General features: G+C 40.6%; 1 protein-coding gene across 1 annotated transcript in view; it reads right to left on the reverse strand.

The window, feature by feature from the left end:
* USP48 (ubiquitin specific peptidase 48) overlaps nt 1-20,938 on the reverse strand; it is a 91,909-nt gene that overhangs the window by 10,351 nt on the left and 60,620 nt on the right. Inside the window, 8 exon segments of the mRNA XM_043574035.1 lie at nt 304-459; nt 5,234-5,338; nt 12,552-12,658; nt 12,998-13,128; nt 14,955-15,065; nt 15,918-15,979; nt 16,258-16,380; nt 16,544-16,668. Of these exon segments, the coding sequence (XP_043429970.1) occupies nt 304-459; nt 5,234-5,338; nt 12,552-12,658; nt 12,998-13,128; nt 14,955-15,065; nt 15,918-15,979; nt 16,258-16,380; nt 16,544-16,668 (920 nt within the window).

Raw genomic sequence — 20,938 nt, forward strand, 5'->3', positions numbered from 1 at the left:
AACTGAGCGAGCCAGGTGCACCAGATCTCGGCTATTTTGAAAACTTTTTTTTTTTTTTTTCAAACCTCGGCTATTTTGAAAACTTTTTAAAAGAGTTATTTCAATTTATTGAAATTTATTACTCAATTTATTGAATATATTATTCAATTATTCAAGCGTTATTCTGAAATCAAAAGAAACCCCCCTCTCAACGGATTAATACCAGGAGGATCGACCCTGAAAGAAAACAGAGACATACATAAACACAGGGCAAAGCAGGAACGCAGGAAGGTCCCTTCTAAACCAACATTGTAATTTCCTCACCTGAATTTTCAATTCTTTTAGTGTCTGATTAGCAGAAACAAGAAGTGCTTTCTCACCACGGACTTTTCTATGTCGCATACTGCGCCGAATGACTTGCTTTTGATAGGCTATGTAATTCTGATGGGTTATCTTTTGCCGCTTCGTCCCTCCATTGCTCTAGAAAAATCCAGAACAAACAAAGCACTGAGATGATCCACTCTGTGTGACCCATTCTCATAAAGTTCATCAGATAGACAAAAGCAATTTACTTACTGGTCCCTTAACCATTTGAAATTCAGCGTCAACAATGAGTAGAAACTCACCAGATCCTTACTTAGTAGGCTCACATAAAATTGGAAAAGAGGATGTGTGAGATATACCAGTAACTGCACGTAAGCAGCAGGTTTTTGTTTTTGTTTTCTTCAAAAAATTACAATAAGAACATTTAAAAGCAAAATGGTACGTTTGAACCTTCACTCAGAAAAACACACGTGATAAACTAAAAAATGTTAAGATTACTAAATTTAATCCAGAAACAACCTGAATCGTAATGTTTGTATTACACGATTTCTTTTGAGAAGGCGAGGAAGCTAAGTATAAACAGCTGAGAACGTTCAAAAGAAAAGACAGTATTAATAAAGACATCAACTTGGTTTGACTAAAAACGGGACACACTGTGCCTCTTGATGGGATCAAGAAAGAGCTCTGTGAAAGATCTTTGTGAAAAATTTTAGACCTGAATCTAATCAAACATTGAGAGCCGATTTCCAATGTACAAAAATTACAGAGACCAGAGAAACAAACTGAACTCAATAATGTATGGGGGCGATCAGCTGGACCAAGGATCAGGGACAATCTACACGACATTAAAGGTCAAAGAAGAAAAGAAAGGGGGTAAGGCGGTAGGACTGGCCTTCTAGCTATGATACAATGTACACCCTGACAGTTGCTTGGAGGAGGAAATACTATTTTACATCTTTGGGATACCTGGAAAATTCTGAGTATGGGCAATAGGACACTACCTTACTTATATGCTGCTTTAAGTATGTATGTATTTTTAAATTTTAGAGAGAGCAAGGGAGCAGGGGAGGGTGGGGGGAGGGAGGGAGAGGGAGAGGGAGAGGGACAGGGAGAGGGAGAGGGAGGGAGAGAGAGAATATGAATATGAATCACAAATAGGCTCCATGCTCAGCATGGAGCCCAACTCAGGGCTCAATCACACAACCCTGGGATTATGGCCTGAGCTGAAATCAAGAGTCAGATGCTCAACAAACTGAGCCAACCAGGCACCCCTGATTTAAGTATTTAGGGGTGAAAACGCACGACAGATACTATTTACCTAAAGATAGTTGGGCAAAATATGCAGGCATACATACATACATATATATGGATCCAGAATTCCTAATGTGCCAGTCTTAAGAAAAAAATGAGAGAGAAGAGCCAAATGTCTTTCTATGACACCCCCATAAACACTTCATAAGGAGGCTAAGAGTCAACAGTCTTCTGTTAACCAGGCCAAGGAGTGAGAGGCACAAGATTCCTCAGACAGTTTTCCCCCGCTTTAATTAAATGTGGATGAGGTAAGCCCCAGGCCCTGGCTCTGGTTTCTGCAGTTGTCACTGAGTGTTAGCTGCGCATGAGCAGAGTGGATCAGGGGCCATTATGGACACAGATGCCACATGCTCATTACTAACAGAGATCCAGGGATTCACAAAGCAGACAAGGATCGGGACGCAAGCAGACAAGAGCACTGGCTCAGGGTGACACCTGCTGGCTGGGCTCCACGCAAAGCCAGGTTTCGCTCTAGCCCCGAGGCTACAGAGATACACAGGTGGTTCTAACATTCGTTAACAAATTATGTGGGGGACACCTGGTTGGTTAAGTGTCTGACTTTGGCTCAGGTCAGGATCTCACGGTTCGTGGGTTCAAGCCCTGCGGTGGGCTCTGTGCTGACAGTTCAGAGCCTGGAGCCTGCTTCCGATTCTGCGTCTCCTTCTGTCTCTGCCCCTCCCCTACACACGCTCTGTGGCTCTCAAAAATAAATGAACACTAGAAAACATTTTTTTTTTTTTTTAAAGTTACGTGGCAAGTGGAGTTAAGGAAAAAGAGGAGCACCTGGATGTCTCAGTCGGCTAAGCATCTGACTCTTGATTTTGGCTCAGGTCATGATCTCAGGGTTGCGGAGATCGAGCCCTGCGTCTGGGGCTCTGTGCTGACGGTGCGGAAGCTGCTTGGGTCTCTGTCTCTCTTTCCCTCTGCCCTCCCCTGCTCATGTGTGCACATGCTCTCTCTCAAAATAAATAAAAACATTGAAAGATAATAACTTAAAAGTTGATGAAACATTTTCCTTAATCTCATCCGCAGGAAGGAAAGATGAAGGTGGACCTAAATTCTCCAAATTAGGAAGGATAAAAATATCTACAACGTATCCAATTTTACTTTAGAAATACAAAACACAACCAAATTACAAATCCCTCGGCATTAGGCAAGATATATTTTTTAATGGCTCTGATTTTAAATGGGTCCAAAAGCTTTTCCCAGAATTATTTTTTCAAAAAAAAAAAAAAAAAAAAGAATCTAAATCCAACTATGTGACAAAAACCAGCCCACTGGTTTTAGATGGCTTTCAATTACCTAAGCGATATCTGACACTGGGTGCATTATTAACCTGAACTGTAGAAAAGGTCAAAGTCAAAGGGACTGGGTTGATCTAGCTTAGAGAGGGAAAAAAGAGGATTTGTTCCTCCCCATTAAGGACAAGTAGAGATGCATCATTTCCTATTACAGGGATTTAAAACCGTAATTACAGAAGCTATCTGTACTGAACTGTAATACATTACAAAGAAAATGTCTGAGGACCCTGAAGGTCTGAAAAAGCTTGCCATTCTTCTGGGACCATCTCCTCTTTTCAAAAGGAAGGCTACATTTTTTTGAGGGTCAAAAATATTTAAAACATTCTAGAGTATGACAATATCCAAACAAGGAGAGGGAAGACAGAAGAAAATTATAATGTATACATAAAAAAAAATTATAGCGTAAAAAGTGATGTTTCCCAGCATTCTCTGTCATATTTGTAAATACGAAATCCGCTGTCATCCACAACTAAGAAGAGTAATTCCACATCCACTCTTTAGAAAGTGCTGTGGTTATAACCACCATGAATAAAAGTAGACATTCAGAAACGTTGGCTTCCCAAAATTCTAAATCACTTGAAAATGTAAAGAGATTTCGCAATTAACTCAGGCTGAAGAGCAAAGCTTGAAATAACAGAAACTAAAGACAATATGAACTTACATATCTATCTTTACAAACTAATTGACAAAGTTTATCTCTTTATTCAGAAAATGAGTCGGCGACAACAGATTTGGGAAAGAAGGAGATTCCCAACTGATTAGAAAACCACACTTCCAAGAGACAATCATTAAAACGATGTAGTACTGCCAGCCAAGCAATGAAAGAAACTAGAGTCCTCAGTCTGGATGGAGATGTTCACTGCCCTCCACAAGCATGCAATTTTAATGTATCAACTAAAGTGAGCAAACAAACTAGTTTGTGGGTGTGGGATTTGCAAGATGGATTCTACGAGGCGATGGGGACATGAGAAGAGTTGATGACAAACACGGTTAGGAGTTAACCACAAAGATAGGTCTGCAAACGCCAATCAAGAGATAATCTCAAAAGCCATCCCAAGAGACAGAAGACCTACATCGACAAAGATACGAATAAGCACGGTATTTACAATGTCCCGTCAAAACAAAACAAAACAAAACAAATCAGCATTCCTGTAAAATTATGGGTCTGGCTCCTTCTGAAGCAAGGGGCCCTCTGATGTGGACCGAATGAAACACAAACTGGCCTCACAGAATGGCTAACCGAGGTGAGCAGGGTGGGACCCAAGTTCCCGGTACCGTTCCCTGACAGGTATTGACAGCATTTCAGGAGCGGGAACAAGGAGGGGAAAATGTGGATCTCTCTCTGTGCCGGGTGGAAAACTACAAGTAACATTCACTGCGAGAGACCGAAATTCCAGCCAACAGGGCTTTTCTGACTTTCGTATGGTGAAAATGAAGTTCAGTATCAGTGTGTCCAGATAGTTCTACTCTGTTAACAGATGTAGCTGATGGAGAGTCTAACACTTGTATTCCTTTAGGGAGAAGGTTAAACATAGTTTGGCTACTCTATTTTAGCAGCAAAAAATAAACAAATAAAAATAAGTATCTCAGCTGATACAACTAATTGTAATTAAGGAGAAATTCCATGAATTTAAGGTATCTGTAGAATACCCTGGAACTCAGTAGTCTTGACTTTTTGGGAAGCTGAAACTTATCTACACCTTAGATCAACCATATTCCCAAGTTATTCCCCGTTCTTAATGCCCTTTTCTCCAATGTCACTATGAACATGCAGAATATAAGCAGGATAGAACATTATAACAGAATACACACGAAACAGGAAACTTTAAAAGGAAAACATTAAATTCATCACAAGGAAATAAGAAAGACTAACGCTGATCTGGTCATTTTACTAACACCTTAATTAGAAACCCAGAAATCTCTTCTATAAATTCAATTACTAAGACCATGGTTGATTTTGTTTGTAATGAGGGAAATGGAGTTAATTTTTTCATACTTAAAGATTCGATGATTAAGCAACACACCAAGATATGTGTCTCGTTTTAGTCTTCTTTTCCAGCTAACGATTTGATCATTGTATCTTAGCCTGTGTTACTTAATAGCAACAAATACATTAATTCTGGAATAATGCAGTTCATGGGATTTTGAGGGAAATCAGGGCCACTACTGTGTGCCACCAAAAGTGAGGAAAAGAGGGCAAAAAAGGAGGCCAAGAAACCAACGTCCCACGCGGGGTACAGACATATGTCCAGGGGCAGGGAGAGGCTGCTTTCAGAAAAGCCGAAGGTAGGACAATGAAAAGCAGCTTCGACACGTACTTGATTAAAATCAGGATCTTTTTCTCCATCTGGTTTAGCTTCTTCCTTATCCTCCTCTGTTTCAGAACTACTCACATTCAGCTCCGGAACTGAATCCTTCATCACCTGAATGCAAACACAGAAAGAGAGAGAGAGGGAGGGAGAGAAGAGAAGAGAGGGAGAGAGAGAGAGGGAGAGAGAGAGAGAGAAAGAGAGATGGTCAGAACCTTGCAGGGCAAGCCTTGGATGGTGTGGGGGCTTTATCAACAGTGGGATAACAGACCAAGCAGAGGATCAAGACTCAAGTTTCTTGTGCTCTTTTAACATGTTAGTTTGTATCCTAGGACTTACTCTCTTCTGTATAACGTGCTCATCATAAATGTAAGTAAGCAGTATCTGCAAGAGTTGCTACTATCGGGCTTTTACAATGATGTGATTTTGCAGAAGTTCAAAGAGGCTCTAAGCTTATCCTGGACCCTAGCACAGGGACTGTCAAACAACTCAGACAATATTCCTTACAATTGAGAGAGGGAAGGATAGAAGGGCAAGTGCTCCTCTGTATTGTGAAATACTGTTGTGAAACTCCAAACAAACAATAAAGCTTTAGATAAACTGGATACCATTTTTTCTAATGTATTTATTTTGAGAGAGACAGAGAGCATGGGGGAGGAGCAGAGAGAAAAAAATCCCAAACAGATTACGCCCTGACTGCCCCAAACCCTTTAAGAGGCTGAAACTCAGGAACCGTGAGATCTTGACGTGAACCTAAGTCAGATGCTTAACCCACTGAGCCACCTAGGCGCCCCAAATGGATACTATTGTAGATACAATTGTATACAGAGACTAACAGGCACGAACACAGAGACATTTACCCTCATTAACTTCATTTTCTCAGCAAAATGAGGAAATAAAGGCCTTAGTTCAACTTGTAAAGGAGAACCCAAGAACTAAAGAGCTTAATTTGTAAATTTATCCTCCTAAAACAATGTGTTTGGAAGCTATCATCAAATAAAAAGTAGTTTCATCTTGAATTCCAGCAATCCTGCAATCAACTTAATGACATGCACAGAGATCTGGGTCAGGATCTACCTAAGATACTAATATACTAAAAATGTTCCACATCCAATGCACAGCAAGTTTTCACACTCCTGTTCCCAAAACACACCTCCATCTGTCTACTTCATTCTCTTAGAGATAAATGCAAGGGGCTCTAAACGGACCCTCCTTATTCCTGTTCTGCCCTTGCGAATTCCAAAGACCATGGCCATGGCAACCTTTTTAAAGCATAAATCATATCACACTATGACCTTGCTTACAACTCTCCAGTAGCTTACATCTATACCTGGAATGAAACCCCAAATCCCTGGTATGAAGTATAAAATGTGATAGGATTTGCTCCCCCACTCCATACCACTATACATTGATAGAGGAAACCTCACTTTAGACCCATCCTGTCCACTATGGTAGTCACTGGCTGGCTGCATGTGGCTCTTTAAATATAAATGTATTAAAAATTCAGTTCCACAGCCGCCACAGTCACATGTGAACGGTGGCTACCATATCAAACATACGGCACCGACACAGAATGTTTCTATCGCTGCGGTAATCTCTACACATGACTCACTCTGCAGCTTAAGCACATTAGGCTTACCCTCTGCCTGAAGCTCCCCTCACAGGCTGGATCTCTGTGCTCCACCAAACCCGTCCATTTCCCATCTAACACCGCCAACTCCACCTCCTGCCATTTCCCCCTTTACCCTGCTCGATTTTCTTCAAAAACACTCGTTCCTGCGTTATCATCTTATTAATTTGTGGGTTCTGGATCTTTTTTTAAAATTGAAACGATTGATATACAACACTATATTACTTTTATTACACTGCGAAATGTCCAAGAACGCTGGTTCCCTTTGCCATCATATGTTTGAGATTCACTTTCTTGGCAAATTACAAATCTCCAATATAACACTGACTACAGTTACACTATATACATTATACACTCAGGGTAGCCGTGACTTCATTACTTCATAACCAGAGGTTTGGATCTCTTGATTCCCTTCACCCACTGCACTCATTCTTCAACCATTTAAAATTTTTTAAATTATTTTTATTTAATTTTTTTAAACATTCATTCATTTTTTTTTTTTAATTTTTTTTTTCAACGTTTATTTATTTTGGGGACAGAGAGAGACAGAGCATGAACGGGGGAGGGGCAGAGAGAGAGGGAGACACAGAATCGGAAACAGGCTCCAGGCTCTGAGCCATCAGCCCAGAGCCTGACGCGGGGCTCAAACTCATGGACCGCGAGATCGTGACCTGGCTGAAATCGGACGCTTAACCGACTGCGCCACCCAGGCGCCCCAACATTCATTCATTTTTGAGAGAAAGAGAGAGACAGAGCGTGAGTGGGGTGGGGCAGAGAGAGAGAGGGAGGCACAGAATCCCAAGCAGGCTTCAGCCCACCCCCGCCCCAAGCTGTCCACACAGAGCCTGACAGGGGGCTGGAACTCACAAACCATGATGCTTAACTGACTGAGCCACCCATGTGCTCCTTCACCCATTTTTTTTTTTTTTAAATTTACGGATTTATCATTTTGAGAGAAGAGAGCAAGAGCGCAAGTGGGGGGGGGGAGGGGGAGAGAGAGGGAGGGGGAGACAGGGAGAGAGGGAGAGAATCCCAAGCAGGCTTCATGCTGTCAGCCCAGAGCCTGAAGCAGGGCTCAAACCCGGAGACCATGATCTGAGCCGAAGTCAAGAGGCAGACGCTTAACTGACTGAGCCACGCAGGAGACCCAAGGTAATTGTAGTTTTGTAATATAGATTGAAATCACAAAGAGGGCTGCCTCCAGCTTTTTTCTTTCTCAAGATTGCTTGGGCTATTGAAAATGTTCTGCGGTTCCATACAAATTTTAGGATTGCTTGGTTTTTACTTCTGGGAAAAATGCCATTTCAATTTTGATAGGGGTTCCGCTCAACCTGTAGATGGCTTTGAGTAATGTTATTTTGACGATACTAATTCTTCCAATTCATCACCAAGGAATAGCCTTCATTTTGTGTCTTCTTCAACTTCATCCATCCTACAGTTTTCAGTGCACAGATCATTTCCCCAATTGGTTAAATCTATTTCTATTTTCCTTTTCATGGAAGTGTAAATGGGATGGTTTCTTTAATTTCTGATGGTTTGTTGCTAGATGTATAAAAATGCAACTGATTTTAAGTAAGCTCTACGCCCAACATGGGGCTTCAACTCATAGCCCTGGAATCAACTGATTTTATTATATATTGATTTTGTACCTTGCAATATAATTAAATTTGTTTGTAAGTTCTAACAGTTATTTGGTGAAGCCTTTAGGGTTTTCCACATATAAAATCATGTCATGTGTCAAGAGTGATAGTTTACTTCTTCCTTTACAGTTTGGACATGTTTTTATTTCTCTTTCCTGCCTAACTGCTCTTGCCAGGATTTCAAATACTATGTTGAATAAAATTGGTGACAATTGACATCCTTGTTCCTGATCTAAAGGGAAAAACTTTCACCTTTTTACTATCGATGATAATGTTGGCTGTGGGCTGGTCATACATGACCTCTATCAAGTTGAAGTATGATCCAACTCTATCCGCTTTATTGAGTTTTTCTTATAAATGGATAATACACTCTGTCAAGTGCTTTTCTGCATTCATTGAGATGATATTATTTTATCCTTCTTTTCATTAATGAGGTATTTCATGTTGACTGATTTGCAGATGAATCATCCTTGCTTCCCTAGAATAAACCCCACTTGATCACAGGGTAGGTTCCTTTTAACATACTGTGAAATTTGGTTTGCTAATATTTTGTTGAGGGTTTCCACACCAATGTTCACAAGAGATACTTGCCTCTAATTTTCTTTTTATGTGGTATCCTTGCTGGCCTTGAAAACTGAGAGCATTCTCTCATCTTCTACTTTTTGGAAGAATTTAAGAAGGACAGGTATTAAATCTTTGTTTGGTAGAATTCACTAATGAAGCTATCAGGTCCTGGACTTTTGTTTGTTGTTTCATGATTCAGTCTTGGAAAATTATGTTTCCAGAAATACATCTACTTCTTGAAAGTTCTCTAGTTTTCTTGTAATTGATTTCCAGTTTCATACCATTGTGATTGGAATAGATGCCTGATAATGATTTCCGTCTTCTTCAATTTACTGACTTATTTTGTGGCACAACATATGACCCATGCTGGAGAATGGTCTATGTCCATTTGAGGAGACAGTGCATTCTCCTGTTGTTGGATGGAGTGTTCTACATATATCTATCTATCTATCCATATCTATCTATCTATCTATCTATCTATCTATCTATCTATCTATAGATATATATCTATTAAGTTCATGTGGTCTTACAGGTCATTTAAACCCATGTTTCTTTATTGATTTTTTTGTCTAGATGATCTATTCATTGATGTCCCACTGTCAATGCATTGCTGTCAACTTCTCCTTTAGCTCTGTTAACATCTGCCTTACATACTTAGGTACTATGTTGAGTACATATCTGCAAATGTTATATACGTTTATGTTCTTGTTGGATTGACTTATCCTTATGTAATGACCATCTTTGTCTTACTACACTCTTTGTTTTAAAATCTATTTTCTCTGATACAAATAGCCTTCTTTTGGTTTCCATTTGCACAAAAGAGCTTTTCCTACCCCTTCACGTTCAGTCTCTGTGTATCCTTACATCTGAGATGAGTCTCTTATAGGCAACATATAAGTGGCTGATAGGCCTTGTTTTTTGTGTCCATTCAAGCTACTCTGTGTCTTTTCATTGGGGAATTTAGTCCATTTACATTTAAATTAACTATTAATAGGCATTTACTTATCGCCAATTTGTTGTTTTCTAGTTCCTCTCTTCTCCTCCTCACCTCTTCTGTCCACTGATGACTTTGTTTAGTGCTATGCTTTGATTCTTTTCTCATTATGTTTTGTGTACCTACAATAGGTTTTTGCTTTGTGGTTAACACAAGAGTCACACTTAAAATATACTGGTATACGGCAACTTAAATTTAATCATATTCTAAAACTGTTTTTTTAACACCCCCAATGTTTTAGGTTTTTAATACAATTTTCTACATCTTTTTATTTTTTGTATCCCTTAATTATTGCAGATATAGTTATAATTGCTACTACTTTATCCTTCACACTAGCTCTATCAAGTGATTAATCCACTTCCTTTACTATATATTTACCACTGAGATTTTTACTTTCACATTTTCTTATAACTAATTAGTCTCCTTCCTTTCAGCTTAAAGAAGTCCCTCTAATTTCTCACAGGGCTGGTTTAGTGGTGATAAACTTTTAGTTTGTACTTACCAGGAACACTGTTGATCTCTCCTTTAATTTTGAATGATATCCTTGCCAGGAATAGTGTTTTTGGTTGAAAGTGTTTTTCCTTCAGCCCTTTGCATAGCTCGTTACTCCTGACATGACAAGATCTGTTGGTAAGTCTTATGGAGATTCCCTTGTAGGTAACAAGTTGTTTTTCTCTTGCTGCATTTAAGATTCTCTAACATTTGAGAAAATCTTCATTAATGTATCATAGCGTGGAACTTTTTGGGTTTATTTGACTTGGAATTCCCTGGGCTTCCTAGATTCAGGTGTATGTTTCCTGTCCACATTAGGGTAATTTTCAGCCGTTACTTCTTCAGAGAAGTTTTCTGCCCATTTCTCTCTCTCCCGTCTTCTGGGACCTCTACAATGCGTATGTTGTTCTGCTGCATGTTGTACCATAGGCCCCTTAAGCTAGCTTCATATTTAAAAAAAATTTTTAGGGGCGCCTGGGTGGCGCAGTCGGTTAAGCGTCCGACTTCAGCCAGGTCACGATCTTGCAGTCCGTGAGTTCGAGCCCCGCGTCGGGCTCTGGGCTGATGGCTCGGAGCCTGGAGCCTGTTTCCGATTCTGTGTCTCCCTCTCTCTCTGCCCCTCCCCCTTTCATGCTGTCTCTCTCTGTCCCAAAAATAAATAAAAAACGTTGAAAAAAAAAAAATTAAAAAAAATTTTTAGCTGCTCTGGGTGAATTCTGCAGTGTCTTCCAGATCACTGACCTTTCTTGTATTTGATGTAATCTCCTATGGAAATCTTCTAGTATATTTTTCAGGTGAGTTATTGCATTCTTTGGCTCTGTGACTTGTTACTTTCTTGTATCTTCTACCTCTTGGTTGAATGAAATTCTGTGTTCATCAATTATTCTCCCAAATTCTGTGAGCATCTTTATGACCTTTCCTTTGAACACTTTCTTAGGTAAATTCCTTATCTGTTTTGTCACAGGTTTTTTTGCTTCTTTGTTTGGGAGTTTTACCTTGTTCTTTCATTTGGAACCCATTCTTCTGTGTCCTCATTTTGCAGACGGTTTCTATGGGTTAAGTGGAAATATCTCTCCTGGTCTTGAAGGAGTGGCCGTGCATTAACACTGAAGCGTATTACTATTTAACTTTCTCTTACTTCTAGTTTGTCAAATTGACTGTTTCAGAACTGGGGGGCACAGAAAGGCAGTCCCCTCTGGCCATGAGAGCCCAGTGCCCAACAGGCATCCTCTGTGGATCCATTCCCCATAGCTTTATGGTTCTCAAAGGCTGAGGTACCTGTGGGTCAAAGCCCTTCTTTCCTCAGGGAGGAGTTCCATATGTGTGAGATTCGTCCCCCACAGTGGGTTGCTGTGCAAGGAGGTGGTGTTTGGGGGGAGACGGTATCTCTGCTACCCATCTTGATGTGTCCCCTTTATCTTCTGTGAAGCATCTGTTCACCTAGTTCTCAAGTTCCTTTCAAAGGGAATTATTCCACATGTAGCTGGATATTTGCTGTATCTGTAGGAGGAGGCTAAGTTTAGGATCTTCCTATGCTGCCATCTTGAACCTCCTCCCTTTCTGGGTTTGGTCCTGATCTTCTGCATGAGGTACAAATGTTCTTTGTTCACCCCCAGCACAGAGCCCAAGGCGGGACTTGAACTCACAAACCTGAGATCTAGAGTCAGATGCCTAACTGACTGAGCCACCCGGGCACCACAAGAGATACAAATATTCTTGAGGGCAGACACCTTGTCTGTCTTTTTCACCATGGTATTCCCTCCATGCCAAGACCATTCCTGGTACACAGCTGACATCCGATAATTATTTGTGGAACAAATTAATAACAAAATCCACATACAATCAAAGTAACTATTTATTTTCACTCCTTATCCGATTTCTATTCTTATGCCAAATAGCTCCAAGGAAAGAAAAATGTGATCCTAGGCAGGCCTCAGTGAAAATCCAACCGCAAGTCAAAAAGCAAGCTTGATCATTACTGGTCATGGCCACAAGAGGGACTGGTACCTTTTTATTATCCACAACTTTATGGACGTAGATGGTGGCTTGAGTGTATTCACGTAGGTCCCTCTGCTGTTGACATAATAAGCCCTCTCTGCATTCTGGACAGAGTTCTAAAGAAACAAAGTAAATCAGAAGTGGCTGAGGAATTAATGTCAAAGAAAAAAATATATAAAAACAAACATCAAAGCTACCAGGGAGCATTCATTAAATAACTATTACTCATATTTTCTATTAATGTATTCCATTGAATGCGTTTACTATCAACAAATAAATAAAGACACAAATAATGGAATGGGAATAGGATAATTCTCACCTGGGGCGTATTAGTTTGGACCAACACATGCTCTTTAATTTTAAGTAGGGAATACAGCAGTGACATCCCCTCCTTCCCTCTTAAAATGTCAACTTTTAACTACACGAAACATAAACAGATGAATATGAAAACTTACTTGGCTCAGAAATATACTGTGTTTCTGAAGGGTTTACATCTCCCACTTCAGTTCTTGTGATTTTAATTACATGATCCACGACAAAGAGCTTTTGAATCATTTGCCACTCGCCGGGCCATATGAGAGCTATACTGTGCAAAAGAACCCAACATGCCTTAAGACACATGGAAACGAAGAGAACTAACATAATCCATTAGTCTCCCAAAACCAAAACATCAAAAGCAATATTTAATACAAAGAAGGTAAAAAGGAAAAGATACATCTTCCTCAACAATGAACACTAGATTTCCTCATACAAAACAATGGTGTTACAGCAATGAAAGTAAAGGGACTATAGTTACAGGAAGCAATATGGCAACATTTCAAAACCTGAAACTGAATACACAAGTTAGTTACAGAGGGATATCATATAATGCCCATTTATATAAAACATTTTAATATGCAAAATATTAGTGTGTGTATGTATGTGTGTGTGTGTGTGTGTGTGTGTGTGTGTGTGTTTTTAAGTAGTATTCCTGAGGATGATAACCCTCAGCATCAGGGCTGTGGTTACCGCAAGGGAGGAAGAGAGAGAGAAAAAGGGGAATGGAAGAAACGATAAGTACCGAGGGACCTTAGATTTTATTTGAACTGTTTTTCTTTTTTTTTTTTAAAGTCAATTTTATTTATTTATTTTCAATTTAAAAGAGAGAGAAGGGGCAAGTGGGGCAAAGGAGACAGAGAGATTCTTAAGCAGGTTCCATGATCAGCACAGAGCTTAAAACAAGGCTCGATCCCACGACCTGGTAACATGCATGACTGAGCTGAAATCAAGAGTCAAACGCTCAACTGACAGAGCCACACAGGCACTCCTGAATTGTTTAACTTTTAAGCTGGCTAATACACACATTTCTTTTATTATTACAGACATTTTCCAGATGTCCAACATTTATAGCACCCACCCTGCAAAGAGGAAGGAAGGAAAAAGAGAGCTGGAGAACCTAGAAGAAGAAACAGATTAACTCTAAGCTTCCATAAATGATGGTAAAGTATTGACACGAATAATGAACTCCCCACCTCTAGCTTAGTGCCAAAGAAATTGTTATTTGTGTGTTCTAATTTTCACAGTTTATAAGGAATATCAGAGGCATTCTATCTTTTCTTACACAGTTAAAAATTATTTGAAAAGATCAAATGGCAACATCAGGAGTGAGTTTCATATTAAGAGCCCTTATGGAAGCACTTAGCAGGTGGCACAAAAATTTCCATTTTAAGACCCCAGAATTCCTGACGACCAGTTCAGTGGCTCCGCTTTGGTGCCATGCTGCCTTCCTCCTCCTCATCTGTTTCCTGAAGCCTGGGGGCTACAGGAAAAACAACTACAATCAAGATCCCTGGTGATTCTGGGATGCTGGAAGACATGTGCTAGAGAGGCTGTATTGGTACCCGAAGCTTCTGGAAGAAGAAGGCAGGGCTTCAGGAAGGACAAAGCACAGAAAAAGAACAAGGTAGCTTCAGGGGGCTTCTCGCCTGTTAGGGAGAGACAGTCTTGCTTTCTTTAAAAAAAAAAAAAAAAAAAAAAGTTAAGTGCTCACTCTGGTGGAGTTTATGAAACAACACTCCCCACAATTCAGCAAAGGCCCAGATTCTTCAAACAGACTGCTTATGTCAGAGGAAAAATAACCTAAATATACTTTATTAGTCATTAGAAAAATCACATGGAGGTGCCTTGGTGGCTCAGTCGGTTAAGCATCCTACTTTGACTCAGGTCATGATCTCGCGGTTTGTGAGTTCGAGCCCTGCGTCAGGCTGTGCTGACTGCTCAGAGCCTGGAGACTGTTTCCGATTCTGTGTCTCCCTCTCTCTCTGCCCCTCCCCCACTCACACTGTCTCTCTCTCTCTCTCTCTCTCTCAAAAATAAATAAACATTAAAAAAAAGAAAAGAAAAAGAAAAATCACATGAAGAGAAGAAACTCACAGTTTAGAATCTTCTTTGGTCATGGAAGCAAATGTAAACATGAGTCCCCCATGGGGGCACAGAAGAGCACTGTTTCCAACCGATGACACGGGACTACATCTTGTGGGTTTTCTATTCAAAGGAGACAAGGAGGATCAACACACTTCACTATGGCAATGACTTCAGATTTTTAAAGTAATTATTTTAAAATCAGACACACATTTAAAAGGATACTAGTTAAATGTTTTCTTAAGATTATTTAACTTAAACAAAAGAAAGCTTTTAATAGGTGTAAAAAAAAAAAAAAGTAACCATCAATGGTACCATGATCAGAGTCCATACTTCTTAATTTTTATTTTCTTTTTCTTTTTTTTTTTTTAATGTTTTTATTTATTTTTGAGACAGAGAGAGACAGAGCATGAGCAGGGGAGGGGAAGAGAGAGAGAGACACACACAGAATCCGAAGCAGGCTCCAGGCTCTGAGCTGTTAGCACAGAGCCCAACGCAGGGCTCGAACTCACAGACCGTGAGATCATGACCCGAAGTCGGACGCTCAACCGACTGAGCCACCCAGGTGCCCCTTTATTTTCTTAAGTAGGCTCTATGCCCAACATGGGGCTTCAACTCATGGCCCTGAGATCAAGAGTCACATACTCTACCGTAGGAGCAAGCCGGGTACCCCTAGAATCCATAATTCTTTTTTTTTTTCAATGTCATTGGAATTTTGACATTTATTTTTAAGAGACAGAGCACAAGGGGGTGGGGGGTGGTGGGCAGAAAGAGAGGGAGACACAATCTGAAGCAGGCTTAACTGTCAGCACAGAGCCTGACGCGGGGCTTGAACCCACAAACTGTGAGATCATGACCTGAGCCGAAGTCGGATCCTTAACCGACTTGAGCCACCCAGGCGCCCCTAGAATCCACTATTCTTAAAAATACTAAAGTGAACAACAACAAAAGGAAATAGAAAATGTTGGGTTCTACCTGACAAATTTCCGCCATTCTTCTACAAAGAACTGTGACACAATGTACAGGACATCTGTATCCTGGAACAGAGAAGCACACACAAATGCCTGTTAACTCGGTGCGCACTTAACCGAAACCCTTTAGGGATAATGTTTTTCCATGTACTGTGGTTCTCCTTCTTCAAGTTTTATAACTAAAATGTAAATACAGCCCTCTGCCAAGGAACCGTAAGCTAGAATAAACCCACTGATTAGACTACCAAAAAATGAGAATCTGGGTTGTTCTGAAACAGTTCACTGGGAATTTGTCAAGAGCCTTGAAAAGGTAAGAATTCCATCCTTTGTGGGGATCATTATACCTCTGGCCAGTTACTGAGACATGGTCTGTTCTTGTCCTGGAACAAATTCGGAAGAGAAGTTTTTTGCTCGTTTGCAATCATCTTATGTAAGGCTTCATTTTCTTCCCCTTCTCTTTCTAAAATCTGAAAAAAGAGAACGAAGCAAGAGGTAATCAACCACCTCCTGCTGACGGCACAGGGCTTGCCTCCTCCCTACACCCCCACCAGAAGTACAATGTCAGCTCTGAAAAGTCAATCCAGGGAGGCGGCATGCGATCCCCACAGATGCCAGCACAACATTCAGTACCTTGCACTGTGAGCAGCATTCTCTGTAACTTGGAAACTCAGGAGCCTTTGGAAAGTACTGTTGCAGTTTGTTCCAAGCGTCTTTAGAAACAAGTCGTCTTTCGTTTTCAGATATGCATAACTCCCCTGAGTTAAAAAAACGAAAAATTATATTTGGGGGAAAACAGCTTTAAAAGGTCAATATACATACCCTTCAAAAAATCTAGGGGCGCCTGGGTGGCGCAGTCGGTTAAGCGTCCGACTTCAGCCAGGTCATAATCTTGCGGTCCGTGAGTTCGAGCCCCACGCCAGGCTCTGTCTGAGCTGATGGCTCGGAGCCTGGAGCCTGTTTCCGATTCTGTGTCTCCCTCTCTCTCTGCCCCTCCCCCGTCCATGCTCTGTCTCTCTCTGTCCCAAAAATAAATAAACGTTGAAAAAAAAAATTAAAAAAAAAATCTATCTTCTATTGCTTAAACTTTAGGAAAATTTGTATGTATTCTTTTCCTTATTTTCTGTAATTTGCACCCTCTTTCCCTCGTTTCAAAACTCTGTAGATTTCATCTTCAAGGTCATTTAATTCTAAAGGTGGTAGCCTTTCCGGTATATGCTTCATCTAGGTCTGTGGTTGAAAAATTAGGTGATAAAATCACATAGATGAGACCAGGGCCGGGCAAGAAAGCACTAATAGGGCCTGCAGGGATCCTGGTGCCCCTGTGACAAGGCAGGGGTGTTCAAGAGAAATGCACTTCCACCCACAGTTAAATGCCACGCTTGCCTACAGGTTTTTTCTTTGCTTTTATTTTTAATGTTTATTTACAGAGAGTGAGAGGGAGGTGAAGAGAGACAGGGAGAGTGAATCCCAAACAGGCTTCCCGCGGTCAGTGCAGAGCCCAGCGTGGGGCTTGAACCCACAAACCTCGAGATCATGACCTGAGCTGAAATCAACAGGAATTTAACAGACTGAGCCACTCGGATGCTCCTGTGGTTCCAATTTCTATTGTTTGGCTGCTCCCGGTTGATAAATTAGTACACTGCATTTTAGTCATTACCCCAAAAAACTACCATTAAGTTCTGAAAGCCATACATTTGCTTCTACCCCCATAACTAAGAGTAATAAAGCCAGTGACCTTTCTAAATACTGTGTTGTCATTTTGGCTTTACATATTCTATGTAATAAATAAATGGAGAATCAGAGAAATTGGTATACAGACTCACTGTAGGTTGTTTACAAGGAAGCTGGGATATGACCCCAGGTCTGTCTCATCCAAACCCCACAATTTCTAACACCTCAAAATGCATCTTCTTACCTTACACCTCTTATTGAGCTTTGAATACTCAAGAAAAGGTTATTTTGCATCAAAAAAACATGACCAGAGAAAATAGGTCACACTGCAAAAATTAACTTTCTGAGCAGGCTGTTAAGTTTCCTGAGGCTATGAAGATCCACTCCAACACGTCTATCCCCAGACACAACCAGGGAATTTTTTTTTTTTAAGTTAACTGGTTTATCAGATGTTAACTTGGTGCATCTTTTTCGGTGAAATACGATGCAGCCATCAAAAAGATTACAGTAGGTTTTCACAACTGATTTAGAAAAAAAACTCCAAGGCAGTTATAATTTTAAAGGGGTTTCTTTCCTTTTTCCCAAAAAAGGACTAAAGAGGACGTACATGCTATGTATATACGTACATGGTATAGCACGGTGTGGTTCAGAAAAGCAGTGTGAATAAAGTAAATAATACAAACACACACACACATTAATAGCATGTCATGTTACCCATGGATGTGTTGCCCTTGTTTTAATAAGAGGTTATTATTTTTTTAAATATATTTTGAATTTTTTTTTTACATTTATTTATTTTTCAAAGACAGAGCACAAGTGGGGGAGGGGCAGAGAGAGAGAGGGAAACACGGAATCCCAAGCAGGCTCCAGGCTCTGAGCTGTCAGCACAGAGCCCGATGTGGGGCTTGAACTCACAAATCGTGACATCATGACCTGACCTGAAGTCAGACGCTTAACCGACTAAGCCACTCAGGCGCCCCAATAAGAGGTTATTTTTACGTAATGACTTACTTTAATGTGGGGTGGGTATAAAGAACAACTTAAATTTATTTTGAAGTCAGAAGAGTATATGAATCATTCGTTTTGCTGCAGTTTAACTGTCCCCTGTGCTCCTTGTGATGTTTCTATACTTAGGTACAGATCATCTTAATAACTGCTATGATGATTTAATGTATCTGAATATGAGTTATTATGAGGTCATAAACAACTTTTTTTAGACTTGTATTCTGCAATAAGTTTCCTAAAACGTGAAAGGAAAAAGCCTACCAACTAAGTTCATTCTTGACCAACATCTCCCAATACAGATCAAACCAATCATGAAAGATTAAATTCACCAAACACACTTGGATGGCCTAATTCCCAAAGATTCTTCTGACAAACACAGAAATCTAGTAGTAAACAATGAGTTCACACATTGTGCGTAAATACCCTCACCCACAAAATCTAGGTTAAACTATAGTAACTTGGGGCATAGAACACCTGAAAAACACATAAAAATAAAACGAAATGCTGTCCAACTATTAACCAATCTGTATAACAAAAAAGGTTTAAGTTACGGGAAGGTTATCCACTTAAATGAATATACAATGAACTGGGTAAGAACACTTAATACATAGAAAGTATCTGCAATAAATACTGAACTCTATAGTAGTAATCGATCTCCTAATGGAGTCTAATCTGGTGATTAATTCACATAAATCTCTGATGTATTAAATATACACGGGGCTTTAGAAATACATCAGGATTTTACTATACAAATATGCAAATTCAAAATAAGGACTTCCAGATAAAAATGACATTTATAACTGTACTTTCAGTGCCTCCTCAAATATCATTACACCAGAGGAAAGGGATTTTAAAAAAAATTTGTAAAATCATGGTGACAAAGAGAACACAGAGGGAGCAATGCCAACAAACATGTCTGAAGCTTAAGAGCAAATGGATGAGACAGAAGAAAAATTAATTTAAATGTGGTGAAGGTCAGGAAGTAACCAGATTTACTAAACAGCAGAACAGCCCCCATCGGCCCAGGAATCAGAAGCACACAGAAGTAGGGATGAGATTGCAAAACAGGAGAATAGACCAAAAGTCTCTATTTAGGAGGCAGTTAAAATTCTCAGGCCCTTCCTCAATGCCCTACAGATAAAAGCCACTCTACCCACAGAAGACCACAGGCTTCCCCCTGCACTGGAGGACAGAAAGTGCAGACATGAATGCGGTCATGAGCTGAGAGGGGGACCAGTAAATGTTTCACACAGAAGGCAAAGGCTCCCAAGCGCTCTTCTCTCTTACAACCCCAGAGCAGCGACAGCGCAGTCAGCATTGTCCAGGCATGAAAATGGAAAATGCTGATGGAGAAATCCGAGCACCCAAGAACAGACACCAACAAGGAGAACTCCCGAGCACAACAGCCCAGCCACAGCACCCTAACAGCAAAGCTCGTCATCATTAGCTGCTGCCACACACCCGGCATCCAGAGAGCATCTTGCACAGTACGTGAGGTAGGGCCTGCGCCAAGACAGGCCCGGGTGAGATGTCACAACACTGGGGACAAAAATCTGACAAGCTACCAGAAATGGAAGGGAAAAAAATACCTATAAAGAATGGCTCTGGACAAATGGTACATTGAAAGAGCAACTCTTCCTGCGCTTGGCAAAACTACCCTTCTAGTATGGTGAACTCGAGGTGATTCTCACCTCTGTGTGCCTCAGTTTACTTATTCATCAGTAAGACAGATAAGACAGTAATACCTCTCAGCGCTGTTGGAGGGATTAAAGGAGCTAATACCTATACGCTTAGAAAACGACTGGGCACATGGTAAACATTCAATAAATGTTCACTATCATCTTACTATTATTAGTGCGATTACCACCACCACCACAGCTCAGGAAGGAGTTTTAATATAAATCTAATGAGTGAAGTGGGTTTCTAAGGTACAATATGCTGCACCTGTAAACCCTGGCATCCATGGGCAGACAGTACACTGACAAGTGAGGTCCACAAAATCCAGTCGTTGAGAACCATACTTTTGAAATATGAGGTAAAATAGGGGTGCCAGGCCGCCTCAACCAGTGGAGCATTCGCTCTTGATCTCAGAGCACCTGGGTGGCTCAGGTGGTTAAGTGTCCGACTCTTGGTTCCAGCTTAGGTCATGATCTCACAGTTCGTGGGTTCGGGCCCTGCATCGAACTCTGCGCTGGTGGAGCCTGCTTGGGATTCCCTCCTTTGCTCTCTGCCTGTCCCCAGCTCATGCTCTCTCTCTCAAAATAAATAAGCGTTAAAGTAAAAAACAAAAACAAAACTAGATAATGTACAGCAACAAAATGCCACGAAGCTGAGATCAAGCCAACGATC

Source organism: Prionailurus bengalensis, chromosome C1, assembly GCF_016509475.1.
Source record: "Prionailurus bengalensis isolate Pbe53 chromosome C1, Fcat_Pben_1.1_paternal_pri, whole genome shotgun sequence".
In the NCBI taxonomy this organism is placed as follows: domain Eukaryota; kingdom Metazoa; phylum Chordata; class Mammalia; order Carnivora; family Felidae; genus Prionailurus; species Prionailurus bengalensis.